The sequence below is a fragment of the Haplochromis burtoni genome, unplaced genomic scaffold (genome assembly GCF_018398535.1).
Source record: "Haplochromis burtoni strain Fernald_Lab_line unplaced genomic scaffold, NCSU_Asbu1 Contig_20, whole genome shotgun sequence".
NCBI classification, from domain to species: Eukaryota; Metazoa; Chordata; class Actinopteri; order Cichliformes; family Cichlidae; genus Haplochromis; species Haplochromis burtoni.
Window position 1 is genome coordinate 2,867,060 of NW_024582381.1, and position 19,168 is coordinate 2,886,227.

At 42.9% G+C, this 19,168-nt stretch overlaps 1 protein-coding gene across 1 annotated transcript; it reads left to right on the forward strand.

Annotated features, from left to right (window-relative positions):
• The first annotated feature begins 747 nt into the window (after positions 1–747).
• inhbb (inhibin subunit beta B) lies at positions 748–12,744 on the forward strand. The gene is made up of 2 exons (XM_005919356.3): positions 748–3,566; positions 10,274–12,744. Exons 1-2 carry the CDS (start codon positions 3,179–3,181, stop codon positions 11,098–11,100), a joined length of 1,215 nt encoding a protein of 404 aa, XP_005919418.1. The 5' UTR covers positions 748–3,178; the 3' UTR covers positions 11,101–12,744.
• The last annotated feature ends 6,424 nt before the right edge of the window (positions 12,745–19,168 follow it).

The following is a 19,168-nucleotide window of genomic DNA, read 5'->3' on the forward strand; positions in this document are numbered from 1 at the left end:
ATGTAACTGCCTCAGAGTTACTGGATGTCTAAAAAGATCTCTATATGACCATTGGCGCTTTATTGCACTGAACTTTTATGACTTTTATGACTTTCTAAATTTAAACATGTTTCATGGCTGACCCTCTTTTTCCCCAGAATGTCCTGTTAGAAATGCCAAGGCTTCAAATGTTTTTTCTTAATCCACTTCTGTAAATTGTCCCTGTAAAGTGCAACAAATCCTCATGTTTGAGGTTTGCTAAAACCCACTCTTTAAAAATGAAAAGTTACATATTTTTGAAAAATATCTGTGGACTTCAGGCTCGGTTTACCAAAAAAAAAGGGAAGTCAGAATGTAAACCTCAGAAACTTTGGATTTCCACTTGATTTTACAGAGAAGTTCAGTGAATTTGAACACCGGGTCTGCCTAGAATCTCAGCATTAATAAAATGCTAAATAGAGTTCATGTGGACCTTTATTGATCCAACTTTTATTTTCTCTCTGAAGTACATCTGTTCTGGGATTACTCTGGCTTTGCGTGAGTACACCTGTAGGAGAGTAACTTAATCAGCTATTATGCTGCAGACCAGGCTGCTCTAATCCATCGCCGCCGCTGCTGCTCTTCATTTCTTTTGACCTATTGACCTACATTGCTGCTACACACATGACACACAGACGCTTCTGAAAACTACAACAGGCACTCTTACTGGGACTTAAAGGCTGCACAGTCTAATCTGACTGCTGTGCAACATACTGGCCCTCATTTAGAGCAGCAGGTGCCTTTTCCTTTGGGGATTGTAGTTCTAAAGACCCGATGAAATCAATCCAGCACTGATGTTTTCTTCTTATGTAGTTAAATTGAGAGGTTATTACCAAAAGAGTGAAGTATAAAATATCAAGTGTTATAAGTATTATAACATCCCTTTACAAATGGATTATTACATTGAATCATTATATTTAAAAAAAAAACAAAAACAGATGACATTTTTAAAAATCCAGTTTACATATTTTTTTTAATGCATTCAGCATTAAAAGCTAAAATTTCAGATGTGATATTCAGACTCTTTTTTCAAAGCCTGTTTGACAGCAGTTACATTGTGGACATCTTGGTTGAGTGTGTACAGACTCTTGGATTTGGGAAGTTTCTCCCACTCTTCCTAGGAGATCATCTCAAGCTTGGTTGGGCTGGATGGGGAGTCTCCTGTCCCTGGAGAAATCGCTGTTGAACATCTAACCTTCAAACTGTGGATATGCTTGGCTGAAATCACCCTAGCAACCATATCTACTAGTTGAGGAATGCCTCCACAGCATGATGCTGCCTCTACCATGCATCACTGCAATGGTGGGCGTATCAAGTAAAGAGCAGTGCCTGGTGTTTTTCCTGGAGTTCTGCCAGCGGGTATAGTTTTTCTTGCATCAGACATGGCAGTATGTTTCCTTGTGTGCTGCTCATGGACTGTACAGCTGCTGTGATGTCACTCATTGGTTTCAGTCTCTAAGCTCCGAAGTATCCGCCATGTTTTGTTGGAGAAGAATTCCACATATTTTGAGGCCCGAGGCTCCAGAAAGATCATAGACTGTATGGAAGCATCACACAGATTAGTGTGATGCTCAGTAACATGCAATTGAAATTTTAGAGAATCACTCATTTAAACTGAAGTATAAACTTTTAGGATGGTAGGGTAGGTATTCTGGACGATGGCCGAGAGGACACCCTAGTTTGCTATTGAGGCTGCAGATGACTAGATGACTAGAACTATTCTACATACATGCATTGACAGCTGTAGGGCCAAACAGGCATTTCGATAATACTTAAACTCACTTGACTTTCATTGGTCACTGGTACACTGGCAGCAGGCATGTCATACTTACTGAGTCCACTTTTCTCCTAGAAATACTCAAAGGAAGGCGAGGAGAAGATAACTCAACTATGGATTTCATCACAGAACTCTCCAGAGAGCTCCTTGTCCTTCATTTACTGGGAGTTGTGAGATAGTCCTAAATTTAGGAGTGTCTTCCTGTTTGTGTATAGCAGCAGTGTGTAATGAGGTCTTTCTGTCGATAGATGGCGCTGTTTGTCTGATAATTTGTGTAGTTATCAGCCCTGCGTTCTCCTCATTTAAGTTCCTGATTTCATTTATGGTTCCATCCACCTATTTTTAAAGGTTGCAGTGAAATATAAATTCAGTCTTTAATGAATCTGATTAAAACTATTTTTTTTTCTATAGCTCACAAACACAAGTGAATGAATTAAAGATACTGAAAATGGTTCTGTATGGGCTGTAATCTGTGTGAAGTTCGAATCCTGTGTGGAAACACACGTTTGATGCTTTAAATCTAAAACGTTTAAAAATCTTTAGAAAGTAATAATTAAAATGACTAATTTCGGGGGTCTGACTGTGCGCGGTACCTCCGCTAAAGGGGCCGTTATAAAACTTCCTACATTTGGATATCAGGTGATCACCCACACTGAAGGCTGTAAGTCAAATATTGCCAAGACCTGAGGGAGAAAAAAAATTATGCAACCGCTCCGGGGCCTCCGTGTTACCATAATAAAACCATGTCCCACAGTCGTGGATCTTTAGACGTAGTAATAATCCCTTGCGCGCTGTTGGTGGAAATCCCCACGTGGTGTACGAATTCCTGTATAAAAACTTTGGGTGTGCGGAGCCCCTGTTGTCGTGATTGCAAAGAGAGGAAAGGGTCTCACTGAGCATAATCTTGCAGGACGCACGGGAGCTTGCCACCCTCACCCGCGCACGGCGCACACACAAAAAGACTCGGGACTCACGGAGCGCTTGCGTTCTGCTTGAAGCTGCGGGACAGGAGTCTCCGCAGGCTGCTTGAATGGAGAGGAGCCGCCTGTACGGGGTTTTATTCACACTTGTGCTCTTTTGTTTTGGCAGATTACGCGTCTGAACGCAGCGTGGTTTGACAGAAGCGCATCAACAATCAGAACTGTCGTGCGCGCCTCTTGGTTACAGAGATGAACTTTTATTTTGTTGCTGGATAACGAGCTGGAAGCACAATGACTGGAATCGTTTAGTCTCCTGGAATACAAACACATGCTCAGTGGATTTATTCACTGGATGATTTCTCCCGGAACTTTAGTAAATGAAAAGTCGCTTAAATTTCGGTGTGCATTTTTGAAAGATTCACAATTTCTTTCGTAGCGTTTGGACTGTAGAATAAACTTTAAAATGAGCTTTTATAGTGTGGCACTGTCTTGTTTAGTTGCGTGCGTGCTGTGCGTGCGCAGCAGCTCGGTGACCGGGACAGAGACTCAAAGCTCACCCCAGGAGTCGTGCGCGTCCTGCGGCTTCAGGGGGCCGGATCAGTCGGAGCGCATGAACATAGATTTCCTGGAGGCGGTAAAGAGGCACATACTGAACCGGCTACAGATGAGAGAGAGACCCAACATCACCCATCCCATCCCGAAGGCTGCGATGGTGACGGCGCTGAGGAGACTGCACGCCGGCAAAGTACGAGAGGACGGCCGGGTGGAGATCCCCAGCTTCGACGGGCAGGCTGCCTTCAACAACGAGGTTCAGGCGGAGACATCTGAGATCATCAGCTTCGCAGAATCAGGTACTAATCAATAATTCACTGCACATGTCTAATTCGACCCTTGCCTGAACTCTTTCACCCTTTGAGTCTTAACAGGCAGCATGGCACCAGGTGAGTTAATAACTGACAATCCTTAGCAGGTGAAAAATATATATATAAATTACATATATTATATACGCTATAATATAAGATCATCTATATTTATATATATATATATTATATACTATATATATATACTATTCTCTGTTGACTATATATATATATTATATATATTTTTTTTTTTGTTTTTTTTTTTTTTTCTTTAAGCGGCAGACGAGCCACATACAAACAAGCCAATAAACCAGCTAAACACGGAATCTGGTGCAGCCGTCATTTTTTCATCATCTTATTACGTCACACTGGCTGCTGATTTAAATCCTCCTGTTCTGGAAATCCAGAAGAAATGAAACCAAAGACAGAGTCCTTAAATTACCCCCCTGTGTTGTCTAGGGGATAAAAAAAGCACCTCTGAATCCAGTTTCATCTCAAAGCTGAGCTCACACTCAATACTCCAATGTATAAAGCCCTCTTTTAAATACGGACAAAGTCCCTCAATTGGCCATTTATCCCTTCCTCTAAGAATGTGTATCTAACTAATTCTCAGAAGTCTAAAGAGACACACACACACACCCTCCTGTGTGCGCACACACCCTGACACACAGCCTCAAAAACACACATACACACACACACATATACACAACAAAATCATCGACAGAATGGAATAATTGTCACTTGGTGCTGTGAGTACCACGTCTCCAGCACAAACTGTTAGTTTAAGAGAAAGGAAACATAAAATTAAACTCACAAAAATAAGATGCTTTGTACACACACACACACACACACACACACACACACACACACACACACACACACACACAGGTTTCCCATTGGCTCTGCAGCTACAATTAGCCTGAATGGACTGCGAGCTCCTGCCTTCCATTGGGAATGATCTGAGCGCCCTCATGACAAGGCAACAAAGGCCGGGCAATTATTATAAGAGCTCTGTGTGTTCACATCATGTCAACATGGAGAAGAAAAACAGCAGCGAAAACAAAAGAAATTGCTCAGAATAATGTATGAGACATCTGAGTCCATGCTGGGTTGGATGAGGTGATGGGACTGTTGGTGCTGTTAGTGTGTCTGTGTGTGTGCCCATATTGCAGCGTTGCAAAGCTTTAAAGGTTCGCTGGGCTCCTTTGCTGCTGCTTCTTCTTCTACTTCTGTGTTTTTCCTCGCTCTATTCTTCCTCACACCTTTGAGCCTTTGTGTGGCATTGTACCATGGAGCTGGCTCGGGTCCCTGCTCCCTAGACCCCGTCTGCCTCCCGGCCAGCTGGCTCGAGGCCCCCCAGATCGGATGCTGCCAGCCAGGGCACGGTTTAGAGGCGAGGTCTCCAGAATGCTCTGAAGCCAGGGGAGTTTGTCCCTCCCCAAAGATGAGGAAGCCTGAATTGTTGTTTTAGAACAAGGCGAGATGGGGGGTGAAGTTGGCATCTGTTTAGCCAACAGAGAGCCAGTAAATGGATGCTGATAGGTGTTTGTGTGCTTTGTTTTTCTGTGGGGTCAGCTTGTGTCCCGTCAGCGCAGGGTTAACCGCAGTGCCTTATCTCCGGTAGCACAGTGGTACAGAGTCTGCCAAGTGGCCTCGGGCAGGTGAGGGAGGGGATGCCAATCTCTCTTCTCCCCTGACATGCTCCCGTGGGCCCTCACTGAGGGATTCGGTGTCCCGTATCCACAGGAGCGAAGCGGGGAACACGGGCAGAGAAGAAGGGAGGGCGAGAGAGAAAGCGCTGGATGGAGAAGTTCAGATGGGCGCTTCTCGATTGCTCGGTGCCACTGCTTGGACCCAGTGAACTTGTGACAAGTGGTCCAAAACTCAGAATTAAGACTTCATTATGGGAGGTCACTAAGTAGTTCCTCCACAGGATCAGGTTGGCAGGTTTACTGCAGGACACTGCTCTTTCATGAGGAGCTGTCAGTCATGGCACTCCTGGACCTGCTCCAGCCATTTTCCACATTCACTCAGCGGGGTGTGTTTCAGTCAGTGGGATCGGCTGCTACTGTATAGCTCCTGATCCTATAAATGATTTATGCACAGTGATTAAAAATTCCTCTGTGGTAAAGCTTTAACAGCAGCAGGTCCAGCACATTTGTGGCTTTAACCTCTGGTCAAGAGTCCAGAGTCTCACGTCCACGCCTCCTCGGTCTGTGTGGAATTCCTTGAGAGCTGAGGCCTGAGGGGTGGCGGCCATATGACACGTTAGAGCCACGCCGTGTGGTCTTGTCGACAGCATCTTTGAGTAATGAGCTCTGAAGCTTTCTATCTACCTGCCTACTTGCCTGCCTCCATCCACAGCCTCCTCCCTGGCTCGGCAGCGCAGGTGGAGACACGCTGAAACAGCCCACCCAGGTGTCCTGCCTGCTGATAATCACTAACAACGTTTTTCCACTGTGGGGTCAGGCGAGGCGTGTCCAGGCCAGCTCCAAGCTGCTTGTAACACAGCATGAAAAGAACAGTTCATTCCTCCTAAAGAACCTCAGCTGAAATAAGTCATGCGGTGTTCAGATGTATGCTCTTACAGCGCGAGGATCTATATGGTCCATGACGCTGAAGGAGTGATTGTTAGGGCTCCACTCAGAGAATCATACATATGCCACCTGTCTACAGGTAGAAGCTACGTTAGACACTGTGGTTTCAGGCTTATTTCAGCACTTGAAAACCTTTCATATCAAGCAGAAGTCCATTCATGCCTTTGTAGTGGCAGATTAAACCTGCCAGTTGTCGTGACGTTGCCGATTTTTCCTGTGGATTTTAACCCTTTACCATCCACAAAGTCACAGGGCAACCACTTAGGGTTAGGGGTTGGTGGCATTTTAGCTACTTCAGAAACTAGAAGACATGACCTTTCAGATCAGCTCTGTCAAAATGCAGTTTTTTGCAGTTTTTCTGTGAGTTTTATTTCCCTCTAACTATGCAAATAAGTGAAAATTCCATCAAAATAAGTTCATGTAACCATAACCCAGGTAGCTGTTAAAAGCAGGGCTGGATATGGAAAAAAAATCATATCAAGATCTTTTTTTTTTTCATATCAGTTGAAATTGATCTATATTATGATACAAAACAAATCACTATTTCTGTGAAGCCTAAAGGTTTCTGTTCACTCCAAAGTGTAGATATGAGGCTATTATATAAAATATAATAGATATTAATACATATTAATTAATAGATATTAAATGTTTATGATCAGGGAGCCAGATAACAAGGATCCGCTGCTTAAATCCAACATTTTCCACTCTGCTTGCTGCCGTAATGTCTTACAATGTAATGCATTCGTGATGTCACTGTGTCACACTCTTTGGCTTTTGCTGTAAAAGCATGTTACACAGAGAAAGAGTCCTGGTTTGTATACAGTCTTGGATTGTGTGTGCATTTTGAAGGTAAAAGGTCAGCTGTGCACTGATGCCACTGCTTCAGATTGTATAAACGATTCATGGTGTTGCCTGCTTTTGTGGGAACAGTTTGTGGCGCATGCTGCTCTGCTTCTTTGTCAGATTTGAAATGGCCAACATGTCTTCACAGACCACCGGAATCCTCGGATGTTTTAGTGGAAAACGCCCGATGTCTGTGTCGATGACACTGTTTTTGTTAACGTTTGTCATTTTCTCTTTCATGTCACTCACACTCCTGTCATACTGCTGTGTACGGCTAGAGTAGCTCAAAGATTAGCTGCTTTTTATCAATTTTATTTTAACCATATCTCAGATTGTGATTAAGGAAATGTTATTATCATGATTTTTATCATTTTCTTGCCCACCCCTAGTTAAGAAGTTAAAAAAAAATAGAACTGTTGTGTTCAGAAAATTGGTTTATTTATGATTTTATGCATCAGTTTTATTGCCTACTGTTTCTCCATTTGAGGCAGAACGTCACCATTTAATGAATTAAACACGAACTAATTAGCAGAAAACCGTTAATAATTTAGTACTTAACCATGGTTATCTCAGTTTTGAAGATTCACTTTCCTTACTGGCGAATCTTGGGAAAATGTCTTAGATTGTGATTTGATCATATCACTCTGGGAAATTTGATAAACCAATTTAAAGACAGATTCATGAGTAATGAAATTAAAGCTTAGTCACAGGCTTACTGCAGATCCTGAGCAGCTACAGCATAAAAGCAGCTCAGTGATATCCAGCGTGTAAAAATTCCTCAAACTGTTCTGGCAAAAGATTTCAAATGTGACCTCTGAATACTCCTAAACCTAAACCCCTCTGTGCATACTTTTCCCAACTTGTCCCTAGCCCCGTTTACATCCTAACCTTTAATCCCTTCTCTTTCTCTGTCCCAAACCTTTATAACCCTTCTGTTCCCTCTCCCATTGTTTAGTTGTTCTTTAGTCATAGTACCATATGGTTTGATCATGTAATTAAGTTATTTATTCAAAAAAAACTGTAACAATACTTGTATAACAAACACAATTTTTATTTTCAAATCTTCTCTGAAGTTTTGTCAGTTAAGGGACAAAGAAAATAACAATTGTAACTTAAACACACGAAAAACTATTTACATTTTCCCCAGAAGAGTCTCTCTAACGTCTCATTATTCCTCTGTAAAACATAGGGGTTAGGGTTATCACCAATGATGACTTGGACCTCAGACCCCAGAGGGTTACCCATCATCAGTGATGACCCCAACACTAACCCTAATTCTCACCCAGGCAATCAAATTATTTATTTATTTTCTTTGCAATTGGTTCAAATATAATTCCAAATTACACACACTGAAGAATAGTCATGCTTTGTTTTTTCCAAATTAAAAAAAAGAAAAAGCACATTTTTACCTTTCTCCAAAATGTGGGGTTTGGGTTACCACCTATATTGCACTTGCATTTCGGAAGGTTAATACATACGACACAAGCCAAATGAAGCAAAAGAATACTGTCTGACAGGAAAATGAGAATACAGTGTTAGGGTTATGTTGGTGTAAGGTATTATGTTGGTGGGTTATGGTTTAGGTTTACTTCTCAATATCAGCAATGACTTGATCTCGGATGTTAACTACACCTGAATTTCATCTCTTTGGGGAATAGGTTGGCCTGGAATCAAAATGGGACATGATCATACAGACGTCTTATTTTGCAGCCTGTCACTGTGTGATGCCCGTCTCTCTCTGAGCTCAGAGCTGTCAAGGCACGTACGGTGATGACTGAGGCGAGGTTAGTTACTTGTAGCCCTGAGGGGTCTTTGCATGAGCTGCTGTTCAGCTGATTCCTTCACGGTGCTGGCTTTGCGTCGATTTGAGCGTGTACTCGTTGTGCACCGTCATATTTTAGCCACAGGCTGATGTGTGGAGAGTTGCTTACCGTGGGGATGGGTGGGTGTGAACAACCAGCTGACGTACTAGAGAGTGGAGAGCTGGTCTGAACAGGCCCCTGTGTGAAGGTAAAGCTGCACTTTAATGGAGGAAAAGGCACCAGGCGCTTTAAAGAGGAGGCCCGTCTTTGGTGGCCACCTGTTGACACTGACACACACTAATCAGTGGGCAAACAAATTAATTTAGCTGCTTTCAAAGCTCTGCATGAGCACATTGTGGCAAATCTCCTGAAACAGAAACCTTTCTAGTTACCTCAGGGTAATTTGGAAGACATCATTGGGCTGAAAAAAAAAGTAGTGCCAGAGAGAGCCCAGCGCCACCTTTAGACACCCAGGATCTCTTCATTGTGCTGCTGTAGAAAGTGGCCAGTGTCATGTAAATGGCTTTTATTTTTGCCTCATCATGCTTTTTGCTGGAACGCCACGCGTTTCAATGGCGGGCTGCAGCGCGGCGCTCTCCCACTGCCTCACACAGGGCTTTGTGCTGTCACTCTCAGGGTGCTCCCGCTGGAAGGAGGTGCAAAGGGGTAGCATAGGGTGGGAGGCGGGGCTCGGGTTGGGCACGAACAGCGAACTCAGTGAACCCCCCGCAGGCCTTAGCCATGCTCGCCACCCTCCCAACTTTTCCACTTCTATCCTTCCTCCTTCCCTTCATCTTCCTCCTCCCTTTTCCTTCTTTCGCTCTCTTTTCTTTTTGGTCCTGTCACTTACAAAAATGGACCTAAAGCCAACTGGGCCTGATCCCAGAACTGGCCTGTTACCGCTGGCCTATCAGGAGCTACCACAGAGGTCACCTGATGCAGTCATTGAGAGTTAACAGAGAAAACAAGGGGAAAACAGATCTGTGGAAACAAAGCTGTGCCCTTCTCGGGGGCTTTCTCTGTTTGTGTGTTTGTGTGAGCGTAGAAAACAGTCTGTAGGTCAGTAACCTTTCTCCTGGAGCCACAGAAGTGCGCTTGGTTTAAGCACAACAAAGACCTCCCAGCCTGTCATGGCTTTCAACGACCCATGCTCAATTGTCGAGAAGATGATTAAGCTGTCACATGTTCGCCTATCTCTCTTGGATCAGATGTGATATCACTTACTGAAATTACAAACTACAGCCATGTGATAACTGCTGAAGCATTTTCATAAGCACTGAGCAAACTGAAAACAATATAATGCTGCTGAAAGGTCCTCAGCTTTGGATCCTATGATTTGAGTCAGACATTTATTTTTGTTTTTGCACACTGAACTGACTAAAAGAGACTGTCGTCTACCTTCTTAAAAATTCTACCTCTGTGTAATAAATTCTTCTGTTTATTCTCTTGCTAACAGATGAACAAACACCCTCCAAATCCAACCTGTACTTCCTCATCTCCAACGAGGGAAACCAGAACCTGTACGTGTCCCAGGCCAACATGTGGCTGTATTTCCGTATACTTCCAGGTGGTCCTCAGAAGGGCATCAGGAGGAAAGTGACGGTCAAGATCCACTACCAGGAGGCCACGGCTGTCAGCAGAATGGAAGGAAGCCCAGGAGGTGGAGGCGGCGGAGGGGGAACAGGTCGCTGGGTTCTGGTGGAGAAGCGGGTGGATCTGAAGCGCAGCGGCTGGCATACGTTCCCGCTATCTGAGGCGGTACGGGCAGTGTTTGGGAAGGGCAGCCGGAGACAGGACCTGGAGATCCACTGTGAGGACTGTGAGACAGCTGGAGTGGCTCCTGTTCTGGTGGATCCCAGTGACCCATCCCACCGGCCCTTCCTGGTGGTGCGTGCACGACAGCTGGATGGAAAGCACCGCATTAGAAAGCGGGGGCTTGACTGTGATGGCACCAGCGGGGGCTTGTGTTGTCGACAGCAGTTCTACATAGACTTCCGGCTTATTGGCTGGAACGACTGGATCATTGCACCAGCAGGTTATTACGGTAACTACTGTGAGGGCAGCTGTCCGGCCTACATGGCAGGCGTGCCGGGCTCAGCTTCATCCTTCCACACTGCGGTAGTTAATCAGTACCGCATGCGGGGGATGAGCCCGGGCTCAGTAAACTCCTGCTGTATCCCCACCAAGCTCAGTACTATGTCTTTGCTCTACTTTGACGATGAATACAACATCATCAAGAGGGACGTGCCCAATATGATCGTGGACGAGTGTGGCTGCGCCTGAGTCCACACTGGCCCGTCATTATCTGGACTGTCAGGAAGGCCTTTTGTACAAACAGGATGTTATTGTACGGTACACATATATATCTATACCTACTGTATGTGCAAGCAACACACACTGGTACCATCTAGCAAAAGCAAGTATCACTGTTGTGTCCACGTGTGTTTGCACGTGTCAGCACAGGCGTGTGTATTTATCAGAGTGAGCGACACGCTTGCCGCCCGCATTCTGCCCATTCGTTGGTCAGCGGCGGCACGAGAAGGGAACGCTTATCACCAAATGATACTTTTCTCTAGTTTGCCATTTCTAGTTAAAAAATAATGGCCCGTCATCTCCTCGTAAATGAAGATTTAAAACAAAACAAAACAAGCGCTTAAGGAAAGTGACATGATTGGCTTCACTGCCCACACGCCCCCTGCCCTGCTCCTCCAACCCTCTGAAGTACTCTGAGCACATAACAGACTTGTGTTTTTACAAAGCACTGACAGTTCATCAGCTTATACAATTCACCAGCACTTCCCTGCCATGCAGACAGACTCAGTCTGGCTGTCCTCTCTGGTGGAGTTAAACTGGCAGCGCTTAATGCCTTGCAGGATTACAGCCTTCACAGCAGCGCAGCGGCAGAACAAAGTCCTCCACTGAGCCCCCACCGCCACCTCTGCAGCCGCCACTGCTGGCGTTATTGTGGCCGTCACTCTTGTGTTGACAGAGAGAGAACTGCTTTCTCCTTCCCCCTGAGGCTCAGCAGAAGCCAGTCTGCAGACTTGGAGACTCTAGTTTTGGCCCAGTGGGTCACCACAGTGCAGTGCAGCACTTGCAGAAACTGAAATGCACACCCTGAATAGCACTTGTATAAATAAATGCCTTCCAAGGGGTACTGAGTGTCCTGTCCTATCGCTGAATAAGTGCCACATGAGCTATGCAATGTATAGTAACCTATACCCATACTCAACATGCTATTAGACTGAATCCTCTCCCCCTCTCTTTCTCTTCTTCTTCTTCTTTCTCTCTTCAGTCCTCAACTCTTTATCAATACTTGAAATGTAATCTTTCGCTTCCTTTCCAAAGCGAATGATTGTTGTGACGTTTGCACTGAAAAGTTGCGGATTTAGCGAAACAAAAACTGCCATTGAAAAGTTATTTTTATAGAAGTAAATTTGAATTTTGTTTCAGATGTATTTTAACTAATTAATGGAACCAAAGAGGCCACGATTTTAGCTGTAGTGCTCGGACGGCAAGGCCGCCAGGTCACTGTGTAAAATACCGTTTGTGATCATTTGTAAAAGGCCTACCACCGCATCAGGGTACGACATTTGATTCTCCTGTCTTAGCTCTATTTTCATTCTCTGTTTTGTACAATGAGCAACATTTCATTTTTCATCTTTAATTCTATTTTTTGTTCCAGTTTTCTATTTAATAAGAAAAGCTACTTTAGTTCCTGTCTAAGAAACATTTAGTCCAGTAAATGTCATCTGTACAGTTTATGTAAAATAAAATGTTTTCTTAAATATTTTGTAACTTTAACTTCCTTTCTGCATCATGTTTTAAGTGTGACTGTTTTTGCCTAATGACAACATTCATAATATATTTTATTATTATTATTATTATTATTATTATTATTATTATTATTATTATTATTATTATTATTATTATCCCGTAGGAACACTGCGTTACTAAAACCGTGATTTTTTTTTTTTTTTTTTTTTTTTTTTTTTTTTTTTTTTTTTTTTTTTTTTTTTTTTTTTTTTTTTTTTTTTTTGCTGTTGTTGTTGCTGTTGTTGCTGTTAAATCTGCTAAGGAGCATTGGGACCAGTCATAAGGTAAAATTCAAAAATAAAGTCAAAATGTCAAGAAAAAAAGTTGAAATGATGAGAATAGAGTCAAAATAGTAATTTTGATTTGATGGACCAGATGTTTTTTTTCCTCCACATTCCAACTTTATTCTGAAAATTCAAAGTAATAAAAGAAAAACTCTTCCTGTAGAAAAACTTCTTCACCTAAATGTTTCGCTAAAAACACTCTAGTTGTTAACGTTCTATGGTGTGTGTGTGTGTGTGTGTGTGTGTGTGTGTGTGTGTGTGTGTGTGTGTGTGTGTGTGTGTGTGTGTGTGTGTGTGTGTGTGGCCCCCTAACTGACTTCACTGTTGTTGGTAACGGGTGGCCCCCTCTGGCTCCACCCCTGGGTGAAAGTGTTGGGTTTGTGCTTTAGTCTTTTCTGTGCTTTAGGCTGATATCCACCTAAACAAAAGGGTGAGGCTGAAGTTGCAAGAAAAACATGAGCACATTTCAATCTTTGTCTCCACTGGTTCAAACATAAAACATTTCTCTGCTGTCGCCTGCCAGGACCAAGTGTCTCTCATAAGCTGGAGCTGTAGAACAGTAATTACAAGCATGATTAACAGCTTCAGTGGCATCCACAGCGAGTGCCAGCGGACAAACCTTCAAATACCTGCCCGATTCCTCCTTGGCTGCAGAGTCTGTTGCCGTGCTTATTTGTCATCTGTCTGCACGGCGTGTTGTTTTAGTTTAGGATACTTGTGCACATGCTCATGCAGGCTGTTACATCAGACCTGTTTCCCTCTGCATCACAATGTTTCTATTTCCCAGCGTAGGTCTGCAGTTGCTACAATGTGTCAACACTTTATGCAACAGCACAAGGCTTGCCCGCCTGAATGTCTGTCTGTCTGTGCCAACACCTACCAACGGCAAGATTTCAAATAATGTTTCTGCAGAGCCTCCATCACAACACATCACATGTCCCTGTTAAAACATCAGCCAGATAATTGCTCTAAATGTGTCTATTAGGACCTGCCAGGAAGCGCAATGAGATTTGTTTACCTGCAGGGCAAATAGCACGTTAGGGAGGGATCAGTGTAAGTAACTTTTTTACCTGGAACACCGCGTAGGAGTGAGAATAACCTTGAAGAGCAAGAGAACATTTCTCTATAAAGACAAATTATGAAAACAAATCAGTGTTATGGTGTCTGACTGACAGGTGAAGAAGAGAAATGATCTGTCACAGAGTTTTTTTTGTTTAATACTTACTGGAGGAACCTGACAACGTGTGCAGAGAGCAGGGAGGTGCGTAGCTGTCTTGTCATGCTTTCCAGTGCATGCCAAAATCTCCACAGCTGGAATGTTAACGACGCCAAGCTGGAGCTGCAGGCCATTAAAGCAGAGCTGCATTCTGGGCCACACACTCGCTCCCTTAAAATCACATTACAGGTGCGTATTTTGTAGGCTTTTGGCATCGATAATCACTGGAGCTGTACACACGTTCCCAAAGGCACCTTTAAACAAACATGCACATACACAAGTGCAGCCTCTCCAACCCCCGAGCTATCAGCTTAAACAAATATTGTCCTCCTTGCCCTCCCACATCTAAAACCGTCACAGGTTGAGGTCATGACAGCTGCCAAGTTGACAGGGTCAGCTGGTTTATCGCCGCAATAGCAGCGCTTATTCTTCCAAATCAGCCCTGGCCGCATTCACTAATGAATTTATGATTATTCATCGCCCGGGGCTAGGAATTCCTCTGCTTGTGTTTGTCTCCGTGGTCTGGAGGAATGCATTACATGTGTTGATGGGGATGTACTGATTGCCCACGTACCCTCTACAAAGGGATTGTTGGATGGTAAGGAAGGTTTTATACCCACCATCCTAACCCTCCACCAAATAGGTGGAGGGTTAGGATGGCTTTAATCTCCATTAGAGGTGATAAAATCCTGACCTTTTTTTCCAGCCTCAAGATATTGTCTAGAGGGACTTTAATTCTACGGAGATATGCCATTAAATCTAAGACAGGAGGCTCATTCTGCCTCTATTTACCTCACCCTACAACCCATAGTGACATTTTGACCTCTGGAGCAACATGGACTGTGCTCCTTGGGAGCTCCTTCTCACAGGAGGATTACGGCAGCCGTGAAAAGGCTTTGCAACTTGAAAGCATATTTGTGATCACTAATGAGCCCAAAAACTTCATTAATCCAGATATTCCAGCCTCGATTTCTTTTTCTTTTCTACTTTTTTGCCCGTCTGTTGGGTTAATCAAAATGATGCAATCAGTTTACTGTGCCAAAGGTGACACTGGGAACGACCAGTATGGAAGTGCTGGTTAGGATTTAAGTTGACTGACAGGAGCACCAACTCTGACTTTTGGTTTTACAAATGGAAAACAGCATTAACACTGCTTCTAAGTGTTGTTACCAGATCAGTGATTATATTTTCTCTCTTCTGGCTGCTGCTGAGCAGGAGGTGAAGAGGTCAGCGCGGCACAGGGCGTGTATTTTTGTGAGTCCACAATGTCATAATGTCAGGGTTGTTTCTTAGCAGATCAGTAGAACAACTGAAGCCTTGTCACCAACTCTCCGCCTGCCCCCCAAACTGTCTCGCTGTCAGCCCCTAAACCTTCTCACCTTCTCACCCCACCTTCCACCATCCCGACCTCCTGACTCCCAGAGTACTGAAGGCAAACTCAGGGGCAACAAAGCCCTCATTTGTTGTTGTCTGTGTTGCCCATCTTAATGATAGAATGGATGGATATGTGAGACTAAAGGGTACAGTCTTAGATTCTGCTATGTTTCCTTTCAGCATAAATTTGTAATAATCTGCAACACAACCTGAAATACAACACCATGAGTAATTTGCAAAAGCAGATTAATATGACCATAGATTGTAGGAAAAGTTAGAAGCAGACTGCGTGGTCTTTGTGTTTTGGAGCCAGAAATGTATTTCAATGAGAGCATGAAGTACTGCACACAGACAAAATAACATCCAAATAAAATCCTAAAATTTCACTCACCAAAACTGCAACCATATTCTTGGTCAGATAATTTACTAAAAATGCTCCAAAGGGCTCCAGCAACACAAACACAGTCCAGAGGTCCAGCAGACAGCTAACAGCTACAGGTGCCTGCTTGCCATCCACCTGTCAGTCAAAGAGGCCACACCTCTAATTTTCAAAATGTTAAGCCTTGAAGGTACAACAAGTCTTTTTTTAACAACAAAAGAAAAAGAAAAGCTCTCAAATATACATTTATTAGTATGTAATTATGTCTTTCACCAAACTGATGCATGAATCCATTAAAAATACACAGGATATGATCAGAAGAGGTGTCCCCTTCAGTAAAGAAGCAAAAACAAGAGGAAAATGATAATATGACTGGCATCTGGATAAAAATCTCCCTCCTCCTCTTTATCACAAACCTCATCTCCTAAGCTGTTCTCCTAAGTTAGATCTCTAATACGCAAAAACATGCATAAACATGCTTATTCGTTCCCAAGGTTGTCACAAGTACTTACTGTCAGCAGATTAAACAGGTGACACTCATATTTCCAGACAGCTGACAACAAGCCAGCTAAACAGCCACAACAGCTGGTTATAAGCTAATATTATGGCAGCTAATGTTAGGCCTAGCACTCCTAAAAATCACACTTTCCCTCTGATAACCAGTTCAATAACTCTCTCACATTGTATGACAGTTTATTCAAGTGTCCAAGTTCAACAATGTTAGAGCCATATGAAAGGAAGATTTCTCTACACCGGCTAACAGCAGCTAACAGGGACTGACAGCAGCTAACAGCAGCCAAAATCATTGAAGTAAGAAATAAGCATAACTGACTCATCAACTCATACTGGACTCCTTTCACAAAGTTTTAGCCTCTTCCAGAGGAAATAGATTTTGATACCAGTTAGACTGACAGCCTACACTCACTACAGAGCAATGGTGCCCAGAGCTGTTTGTCCTACAGCAACCATCTCAGCTAGGATTATGCACTTCAGTTAGCAGGAGTAAGAAAACAGAATTCAGTTGACAACCTGCAATCTACTGATATCTAACTTTAAACGGGTCAGTTTTAGTAAGAATGAAATCGATAAAGGGGATGATAAAGAGGAGGAGATTGGGAAGGATAGAAAAACGTTGGACTTGATGGGATTTCTGCGACCTTTAGTGATCCACTGCTGCCTTTCCCCATTTCAGTCCACCAACTTAAAAAGTAAGGGAGTGAAGAGTCAATAGCAATGCAACCAGTCAGTCCATTTCAACCAGGGACCAATAGAGCTTGTGTTCAGCATAAAAACAATAAACAAACAAGCAATCAAGAAAGAACAAGCCACCTTGATTGCAGTCTAGGTTAAACTGAAACAGAAAGAGAAACCTAGAATTAGAGCATTAAAAAATAAACCAGTGTGGCTTCAAACAAATGTCAGTTAAGATAAGGGGTGTAAACAGTGGTGGTTAGGGTTAATGTTCGGGTCATGACTGAGACCTCACATGCACCCTTTTTTAAAGAATTTTTGCCGAAATGAACCAACAAGATAGTGTTTAACTTTCCGTTAAACACTATCTTGTTGGTTCATTTCGGCAAAAATTCTAGGAAGTGCAAAATATTTTTATTTGACATGTAACATCTAGTTTCTGAAAATTGTCATTTTCAGTAGGTAGATGAACTGAAACTGGACATATCAAGGTGGCTTAGATTTTATATGTATGTTTATATTAGTAGGATTATTTAAACCTTCTAAGTATATTCATTATGAATCAAATAAAATCATTTACATTAATAATAAATCCATACAAATTTTCTTTAAGTTACTTTTTGGTCAGCTTAGATATTTTGTATATATTTGTATGTTTTTAATACATTTTTCTATTCTTTTCACTCTCCTTTGATCAGCTGATGGCTTACTGTTAAGTCATGGTAATAGATAATTGCTGTAAAAAAATCATAGTAATGATGTAATTACATGATAATTAATTATCTCATTGTTCACTGCTGTACATTTCCAAGTTCAAGAAGTTCACGCTAGAATAAACTGCCTGAAATGTGTTTGGTGTGAACACACCATGTGGCTCAATAACCGGCACCCCCACACTTAGTCTCCATCTATCCATGTCCTCCTCTTCTGCCCCTCATTATTCATGCCTTTGGACATCTTCCTGTCCTTTGTCCCCTGGATTTGTTGGCCAGTTAAATTTAGCTCTCTGATGGTATTTTAGACCGATGAAGGATGCTTTTTAAAACCTTTAAAAGGGAAAGGAATCCGTGTGACTAATGTCACATGCACTCCTGGGAGTTAAATGAAGAATCAGTATATAAACAGTCTGGCTTTTGTTTTCAAGAAGCATAGTTTCAGTCCACATTTCAGTGACGTAGTGTTGTGTTTGGCTGATAGACAGGCAGTGATGCTGAACTCACTCACAGAAGGAAACAATTGTACTCATTTTTAACTAACACTGAACAAGGAAAAATATATACATGGAAAATCTATGATAATTTATCTGTAACACTACTTCCTTGTACACCTTTTAGTAGATGTGAGTGTGTGTCAGAGGGGAAATTCCAGCCAAGGGGATGTAAGGTGTGGCTACGGATCATCTCTGACCACTTAAAAGCGAGGCCATCATCAGCGTTCCTGTATGACTCTCAGCCCCAGCTGCATTTCTCTGAGGGCTCATTATTCCGGCAGGTGCCCTATTGTCCCAACTTTGCGGGCCTTTTCATGAGCATACCAAAAACACAACACCAAAATATGCAGGGGGGAGGAGGACGTGAGGGTGAGAGTGGAGGGGGTGGTGGCCTGTGTCAAAGTCAAGAAGACTCAGAAAAAGTATGACATCAAAAGCAGAGAAGAGAGGACCCTTTGTTGTGAGAGAGAACGCCTACCTGAGCTGTTTGGATGTTTGGTGGGATGTGGTGATGGTGGCCATTAGAAAGGAAAAAAGGTAAGAGTCAGTGATGTAAGGATTATCAAATGAGCTGCTGGAGTTCATGTAGCAGGGGTCAGCCAGTTCAAGGCATCCTGTGTCATTTTATTAAGTTTGATTCATCAACCATCTCCCAAATCCTCCTTCAAAAGTTAAAAGAAAAGAATCACAGAAGCTCCACTTAAACACCAAGGTCCAAAATTGTTCAGTTCTTTTAGCATGGCTGTTCTCCAAGGTGTTACAATGAAGTTTAAAAATAGAAGATTTACAAGGTTTAGCTGGGATAGAAGTAAGCACAAATTTAGGTCCCATTAACATGGACCTACATGTGAGTCAGCGACTGGTTGCTGGAAGTTGTTAAC

What these genes read in the sequence shown, in the direction of transcription:
- inhbb (XM_005919356.3), top strand. Translation starts at nt 3,179, where the DNA reads ATGAGCTTTTATAGTGTGGCACTGTCTTGTTTAGTTGCGTGCGTGCTG. An exon ending in CATCAGCTTCGCAGAATCAG is followed by an intron (nt 3,567 to 10,273) that starts GTACTAATCAAT and finishes TCTTGCTAACAG; the next exon opens with ATGAACAAACACCCTCCAAA.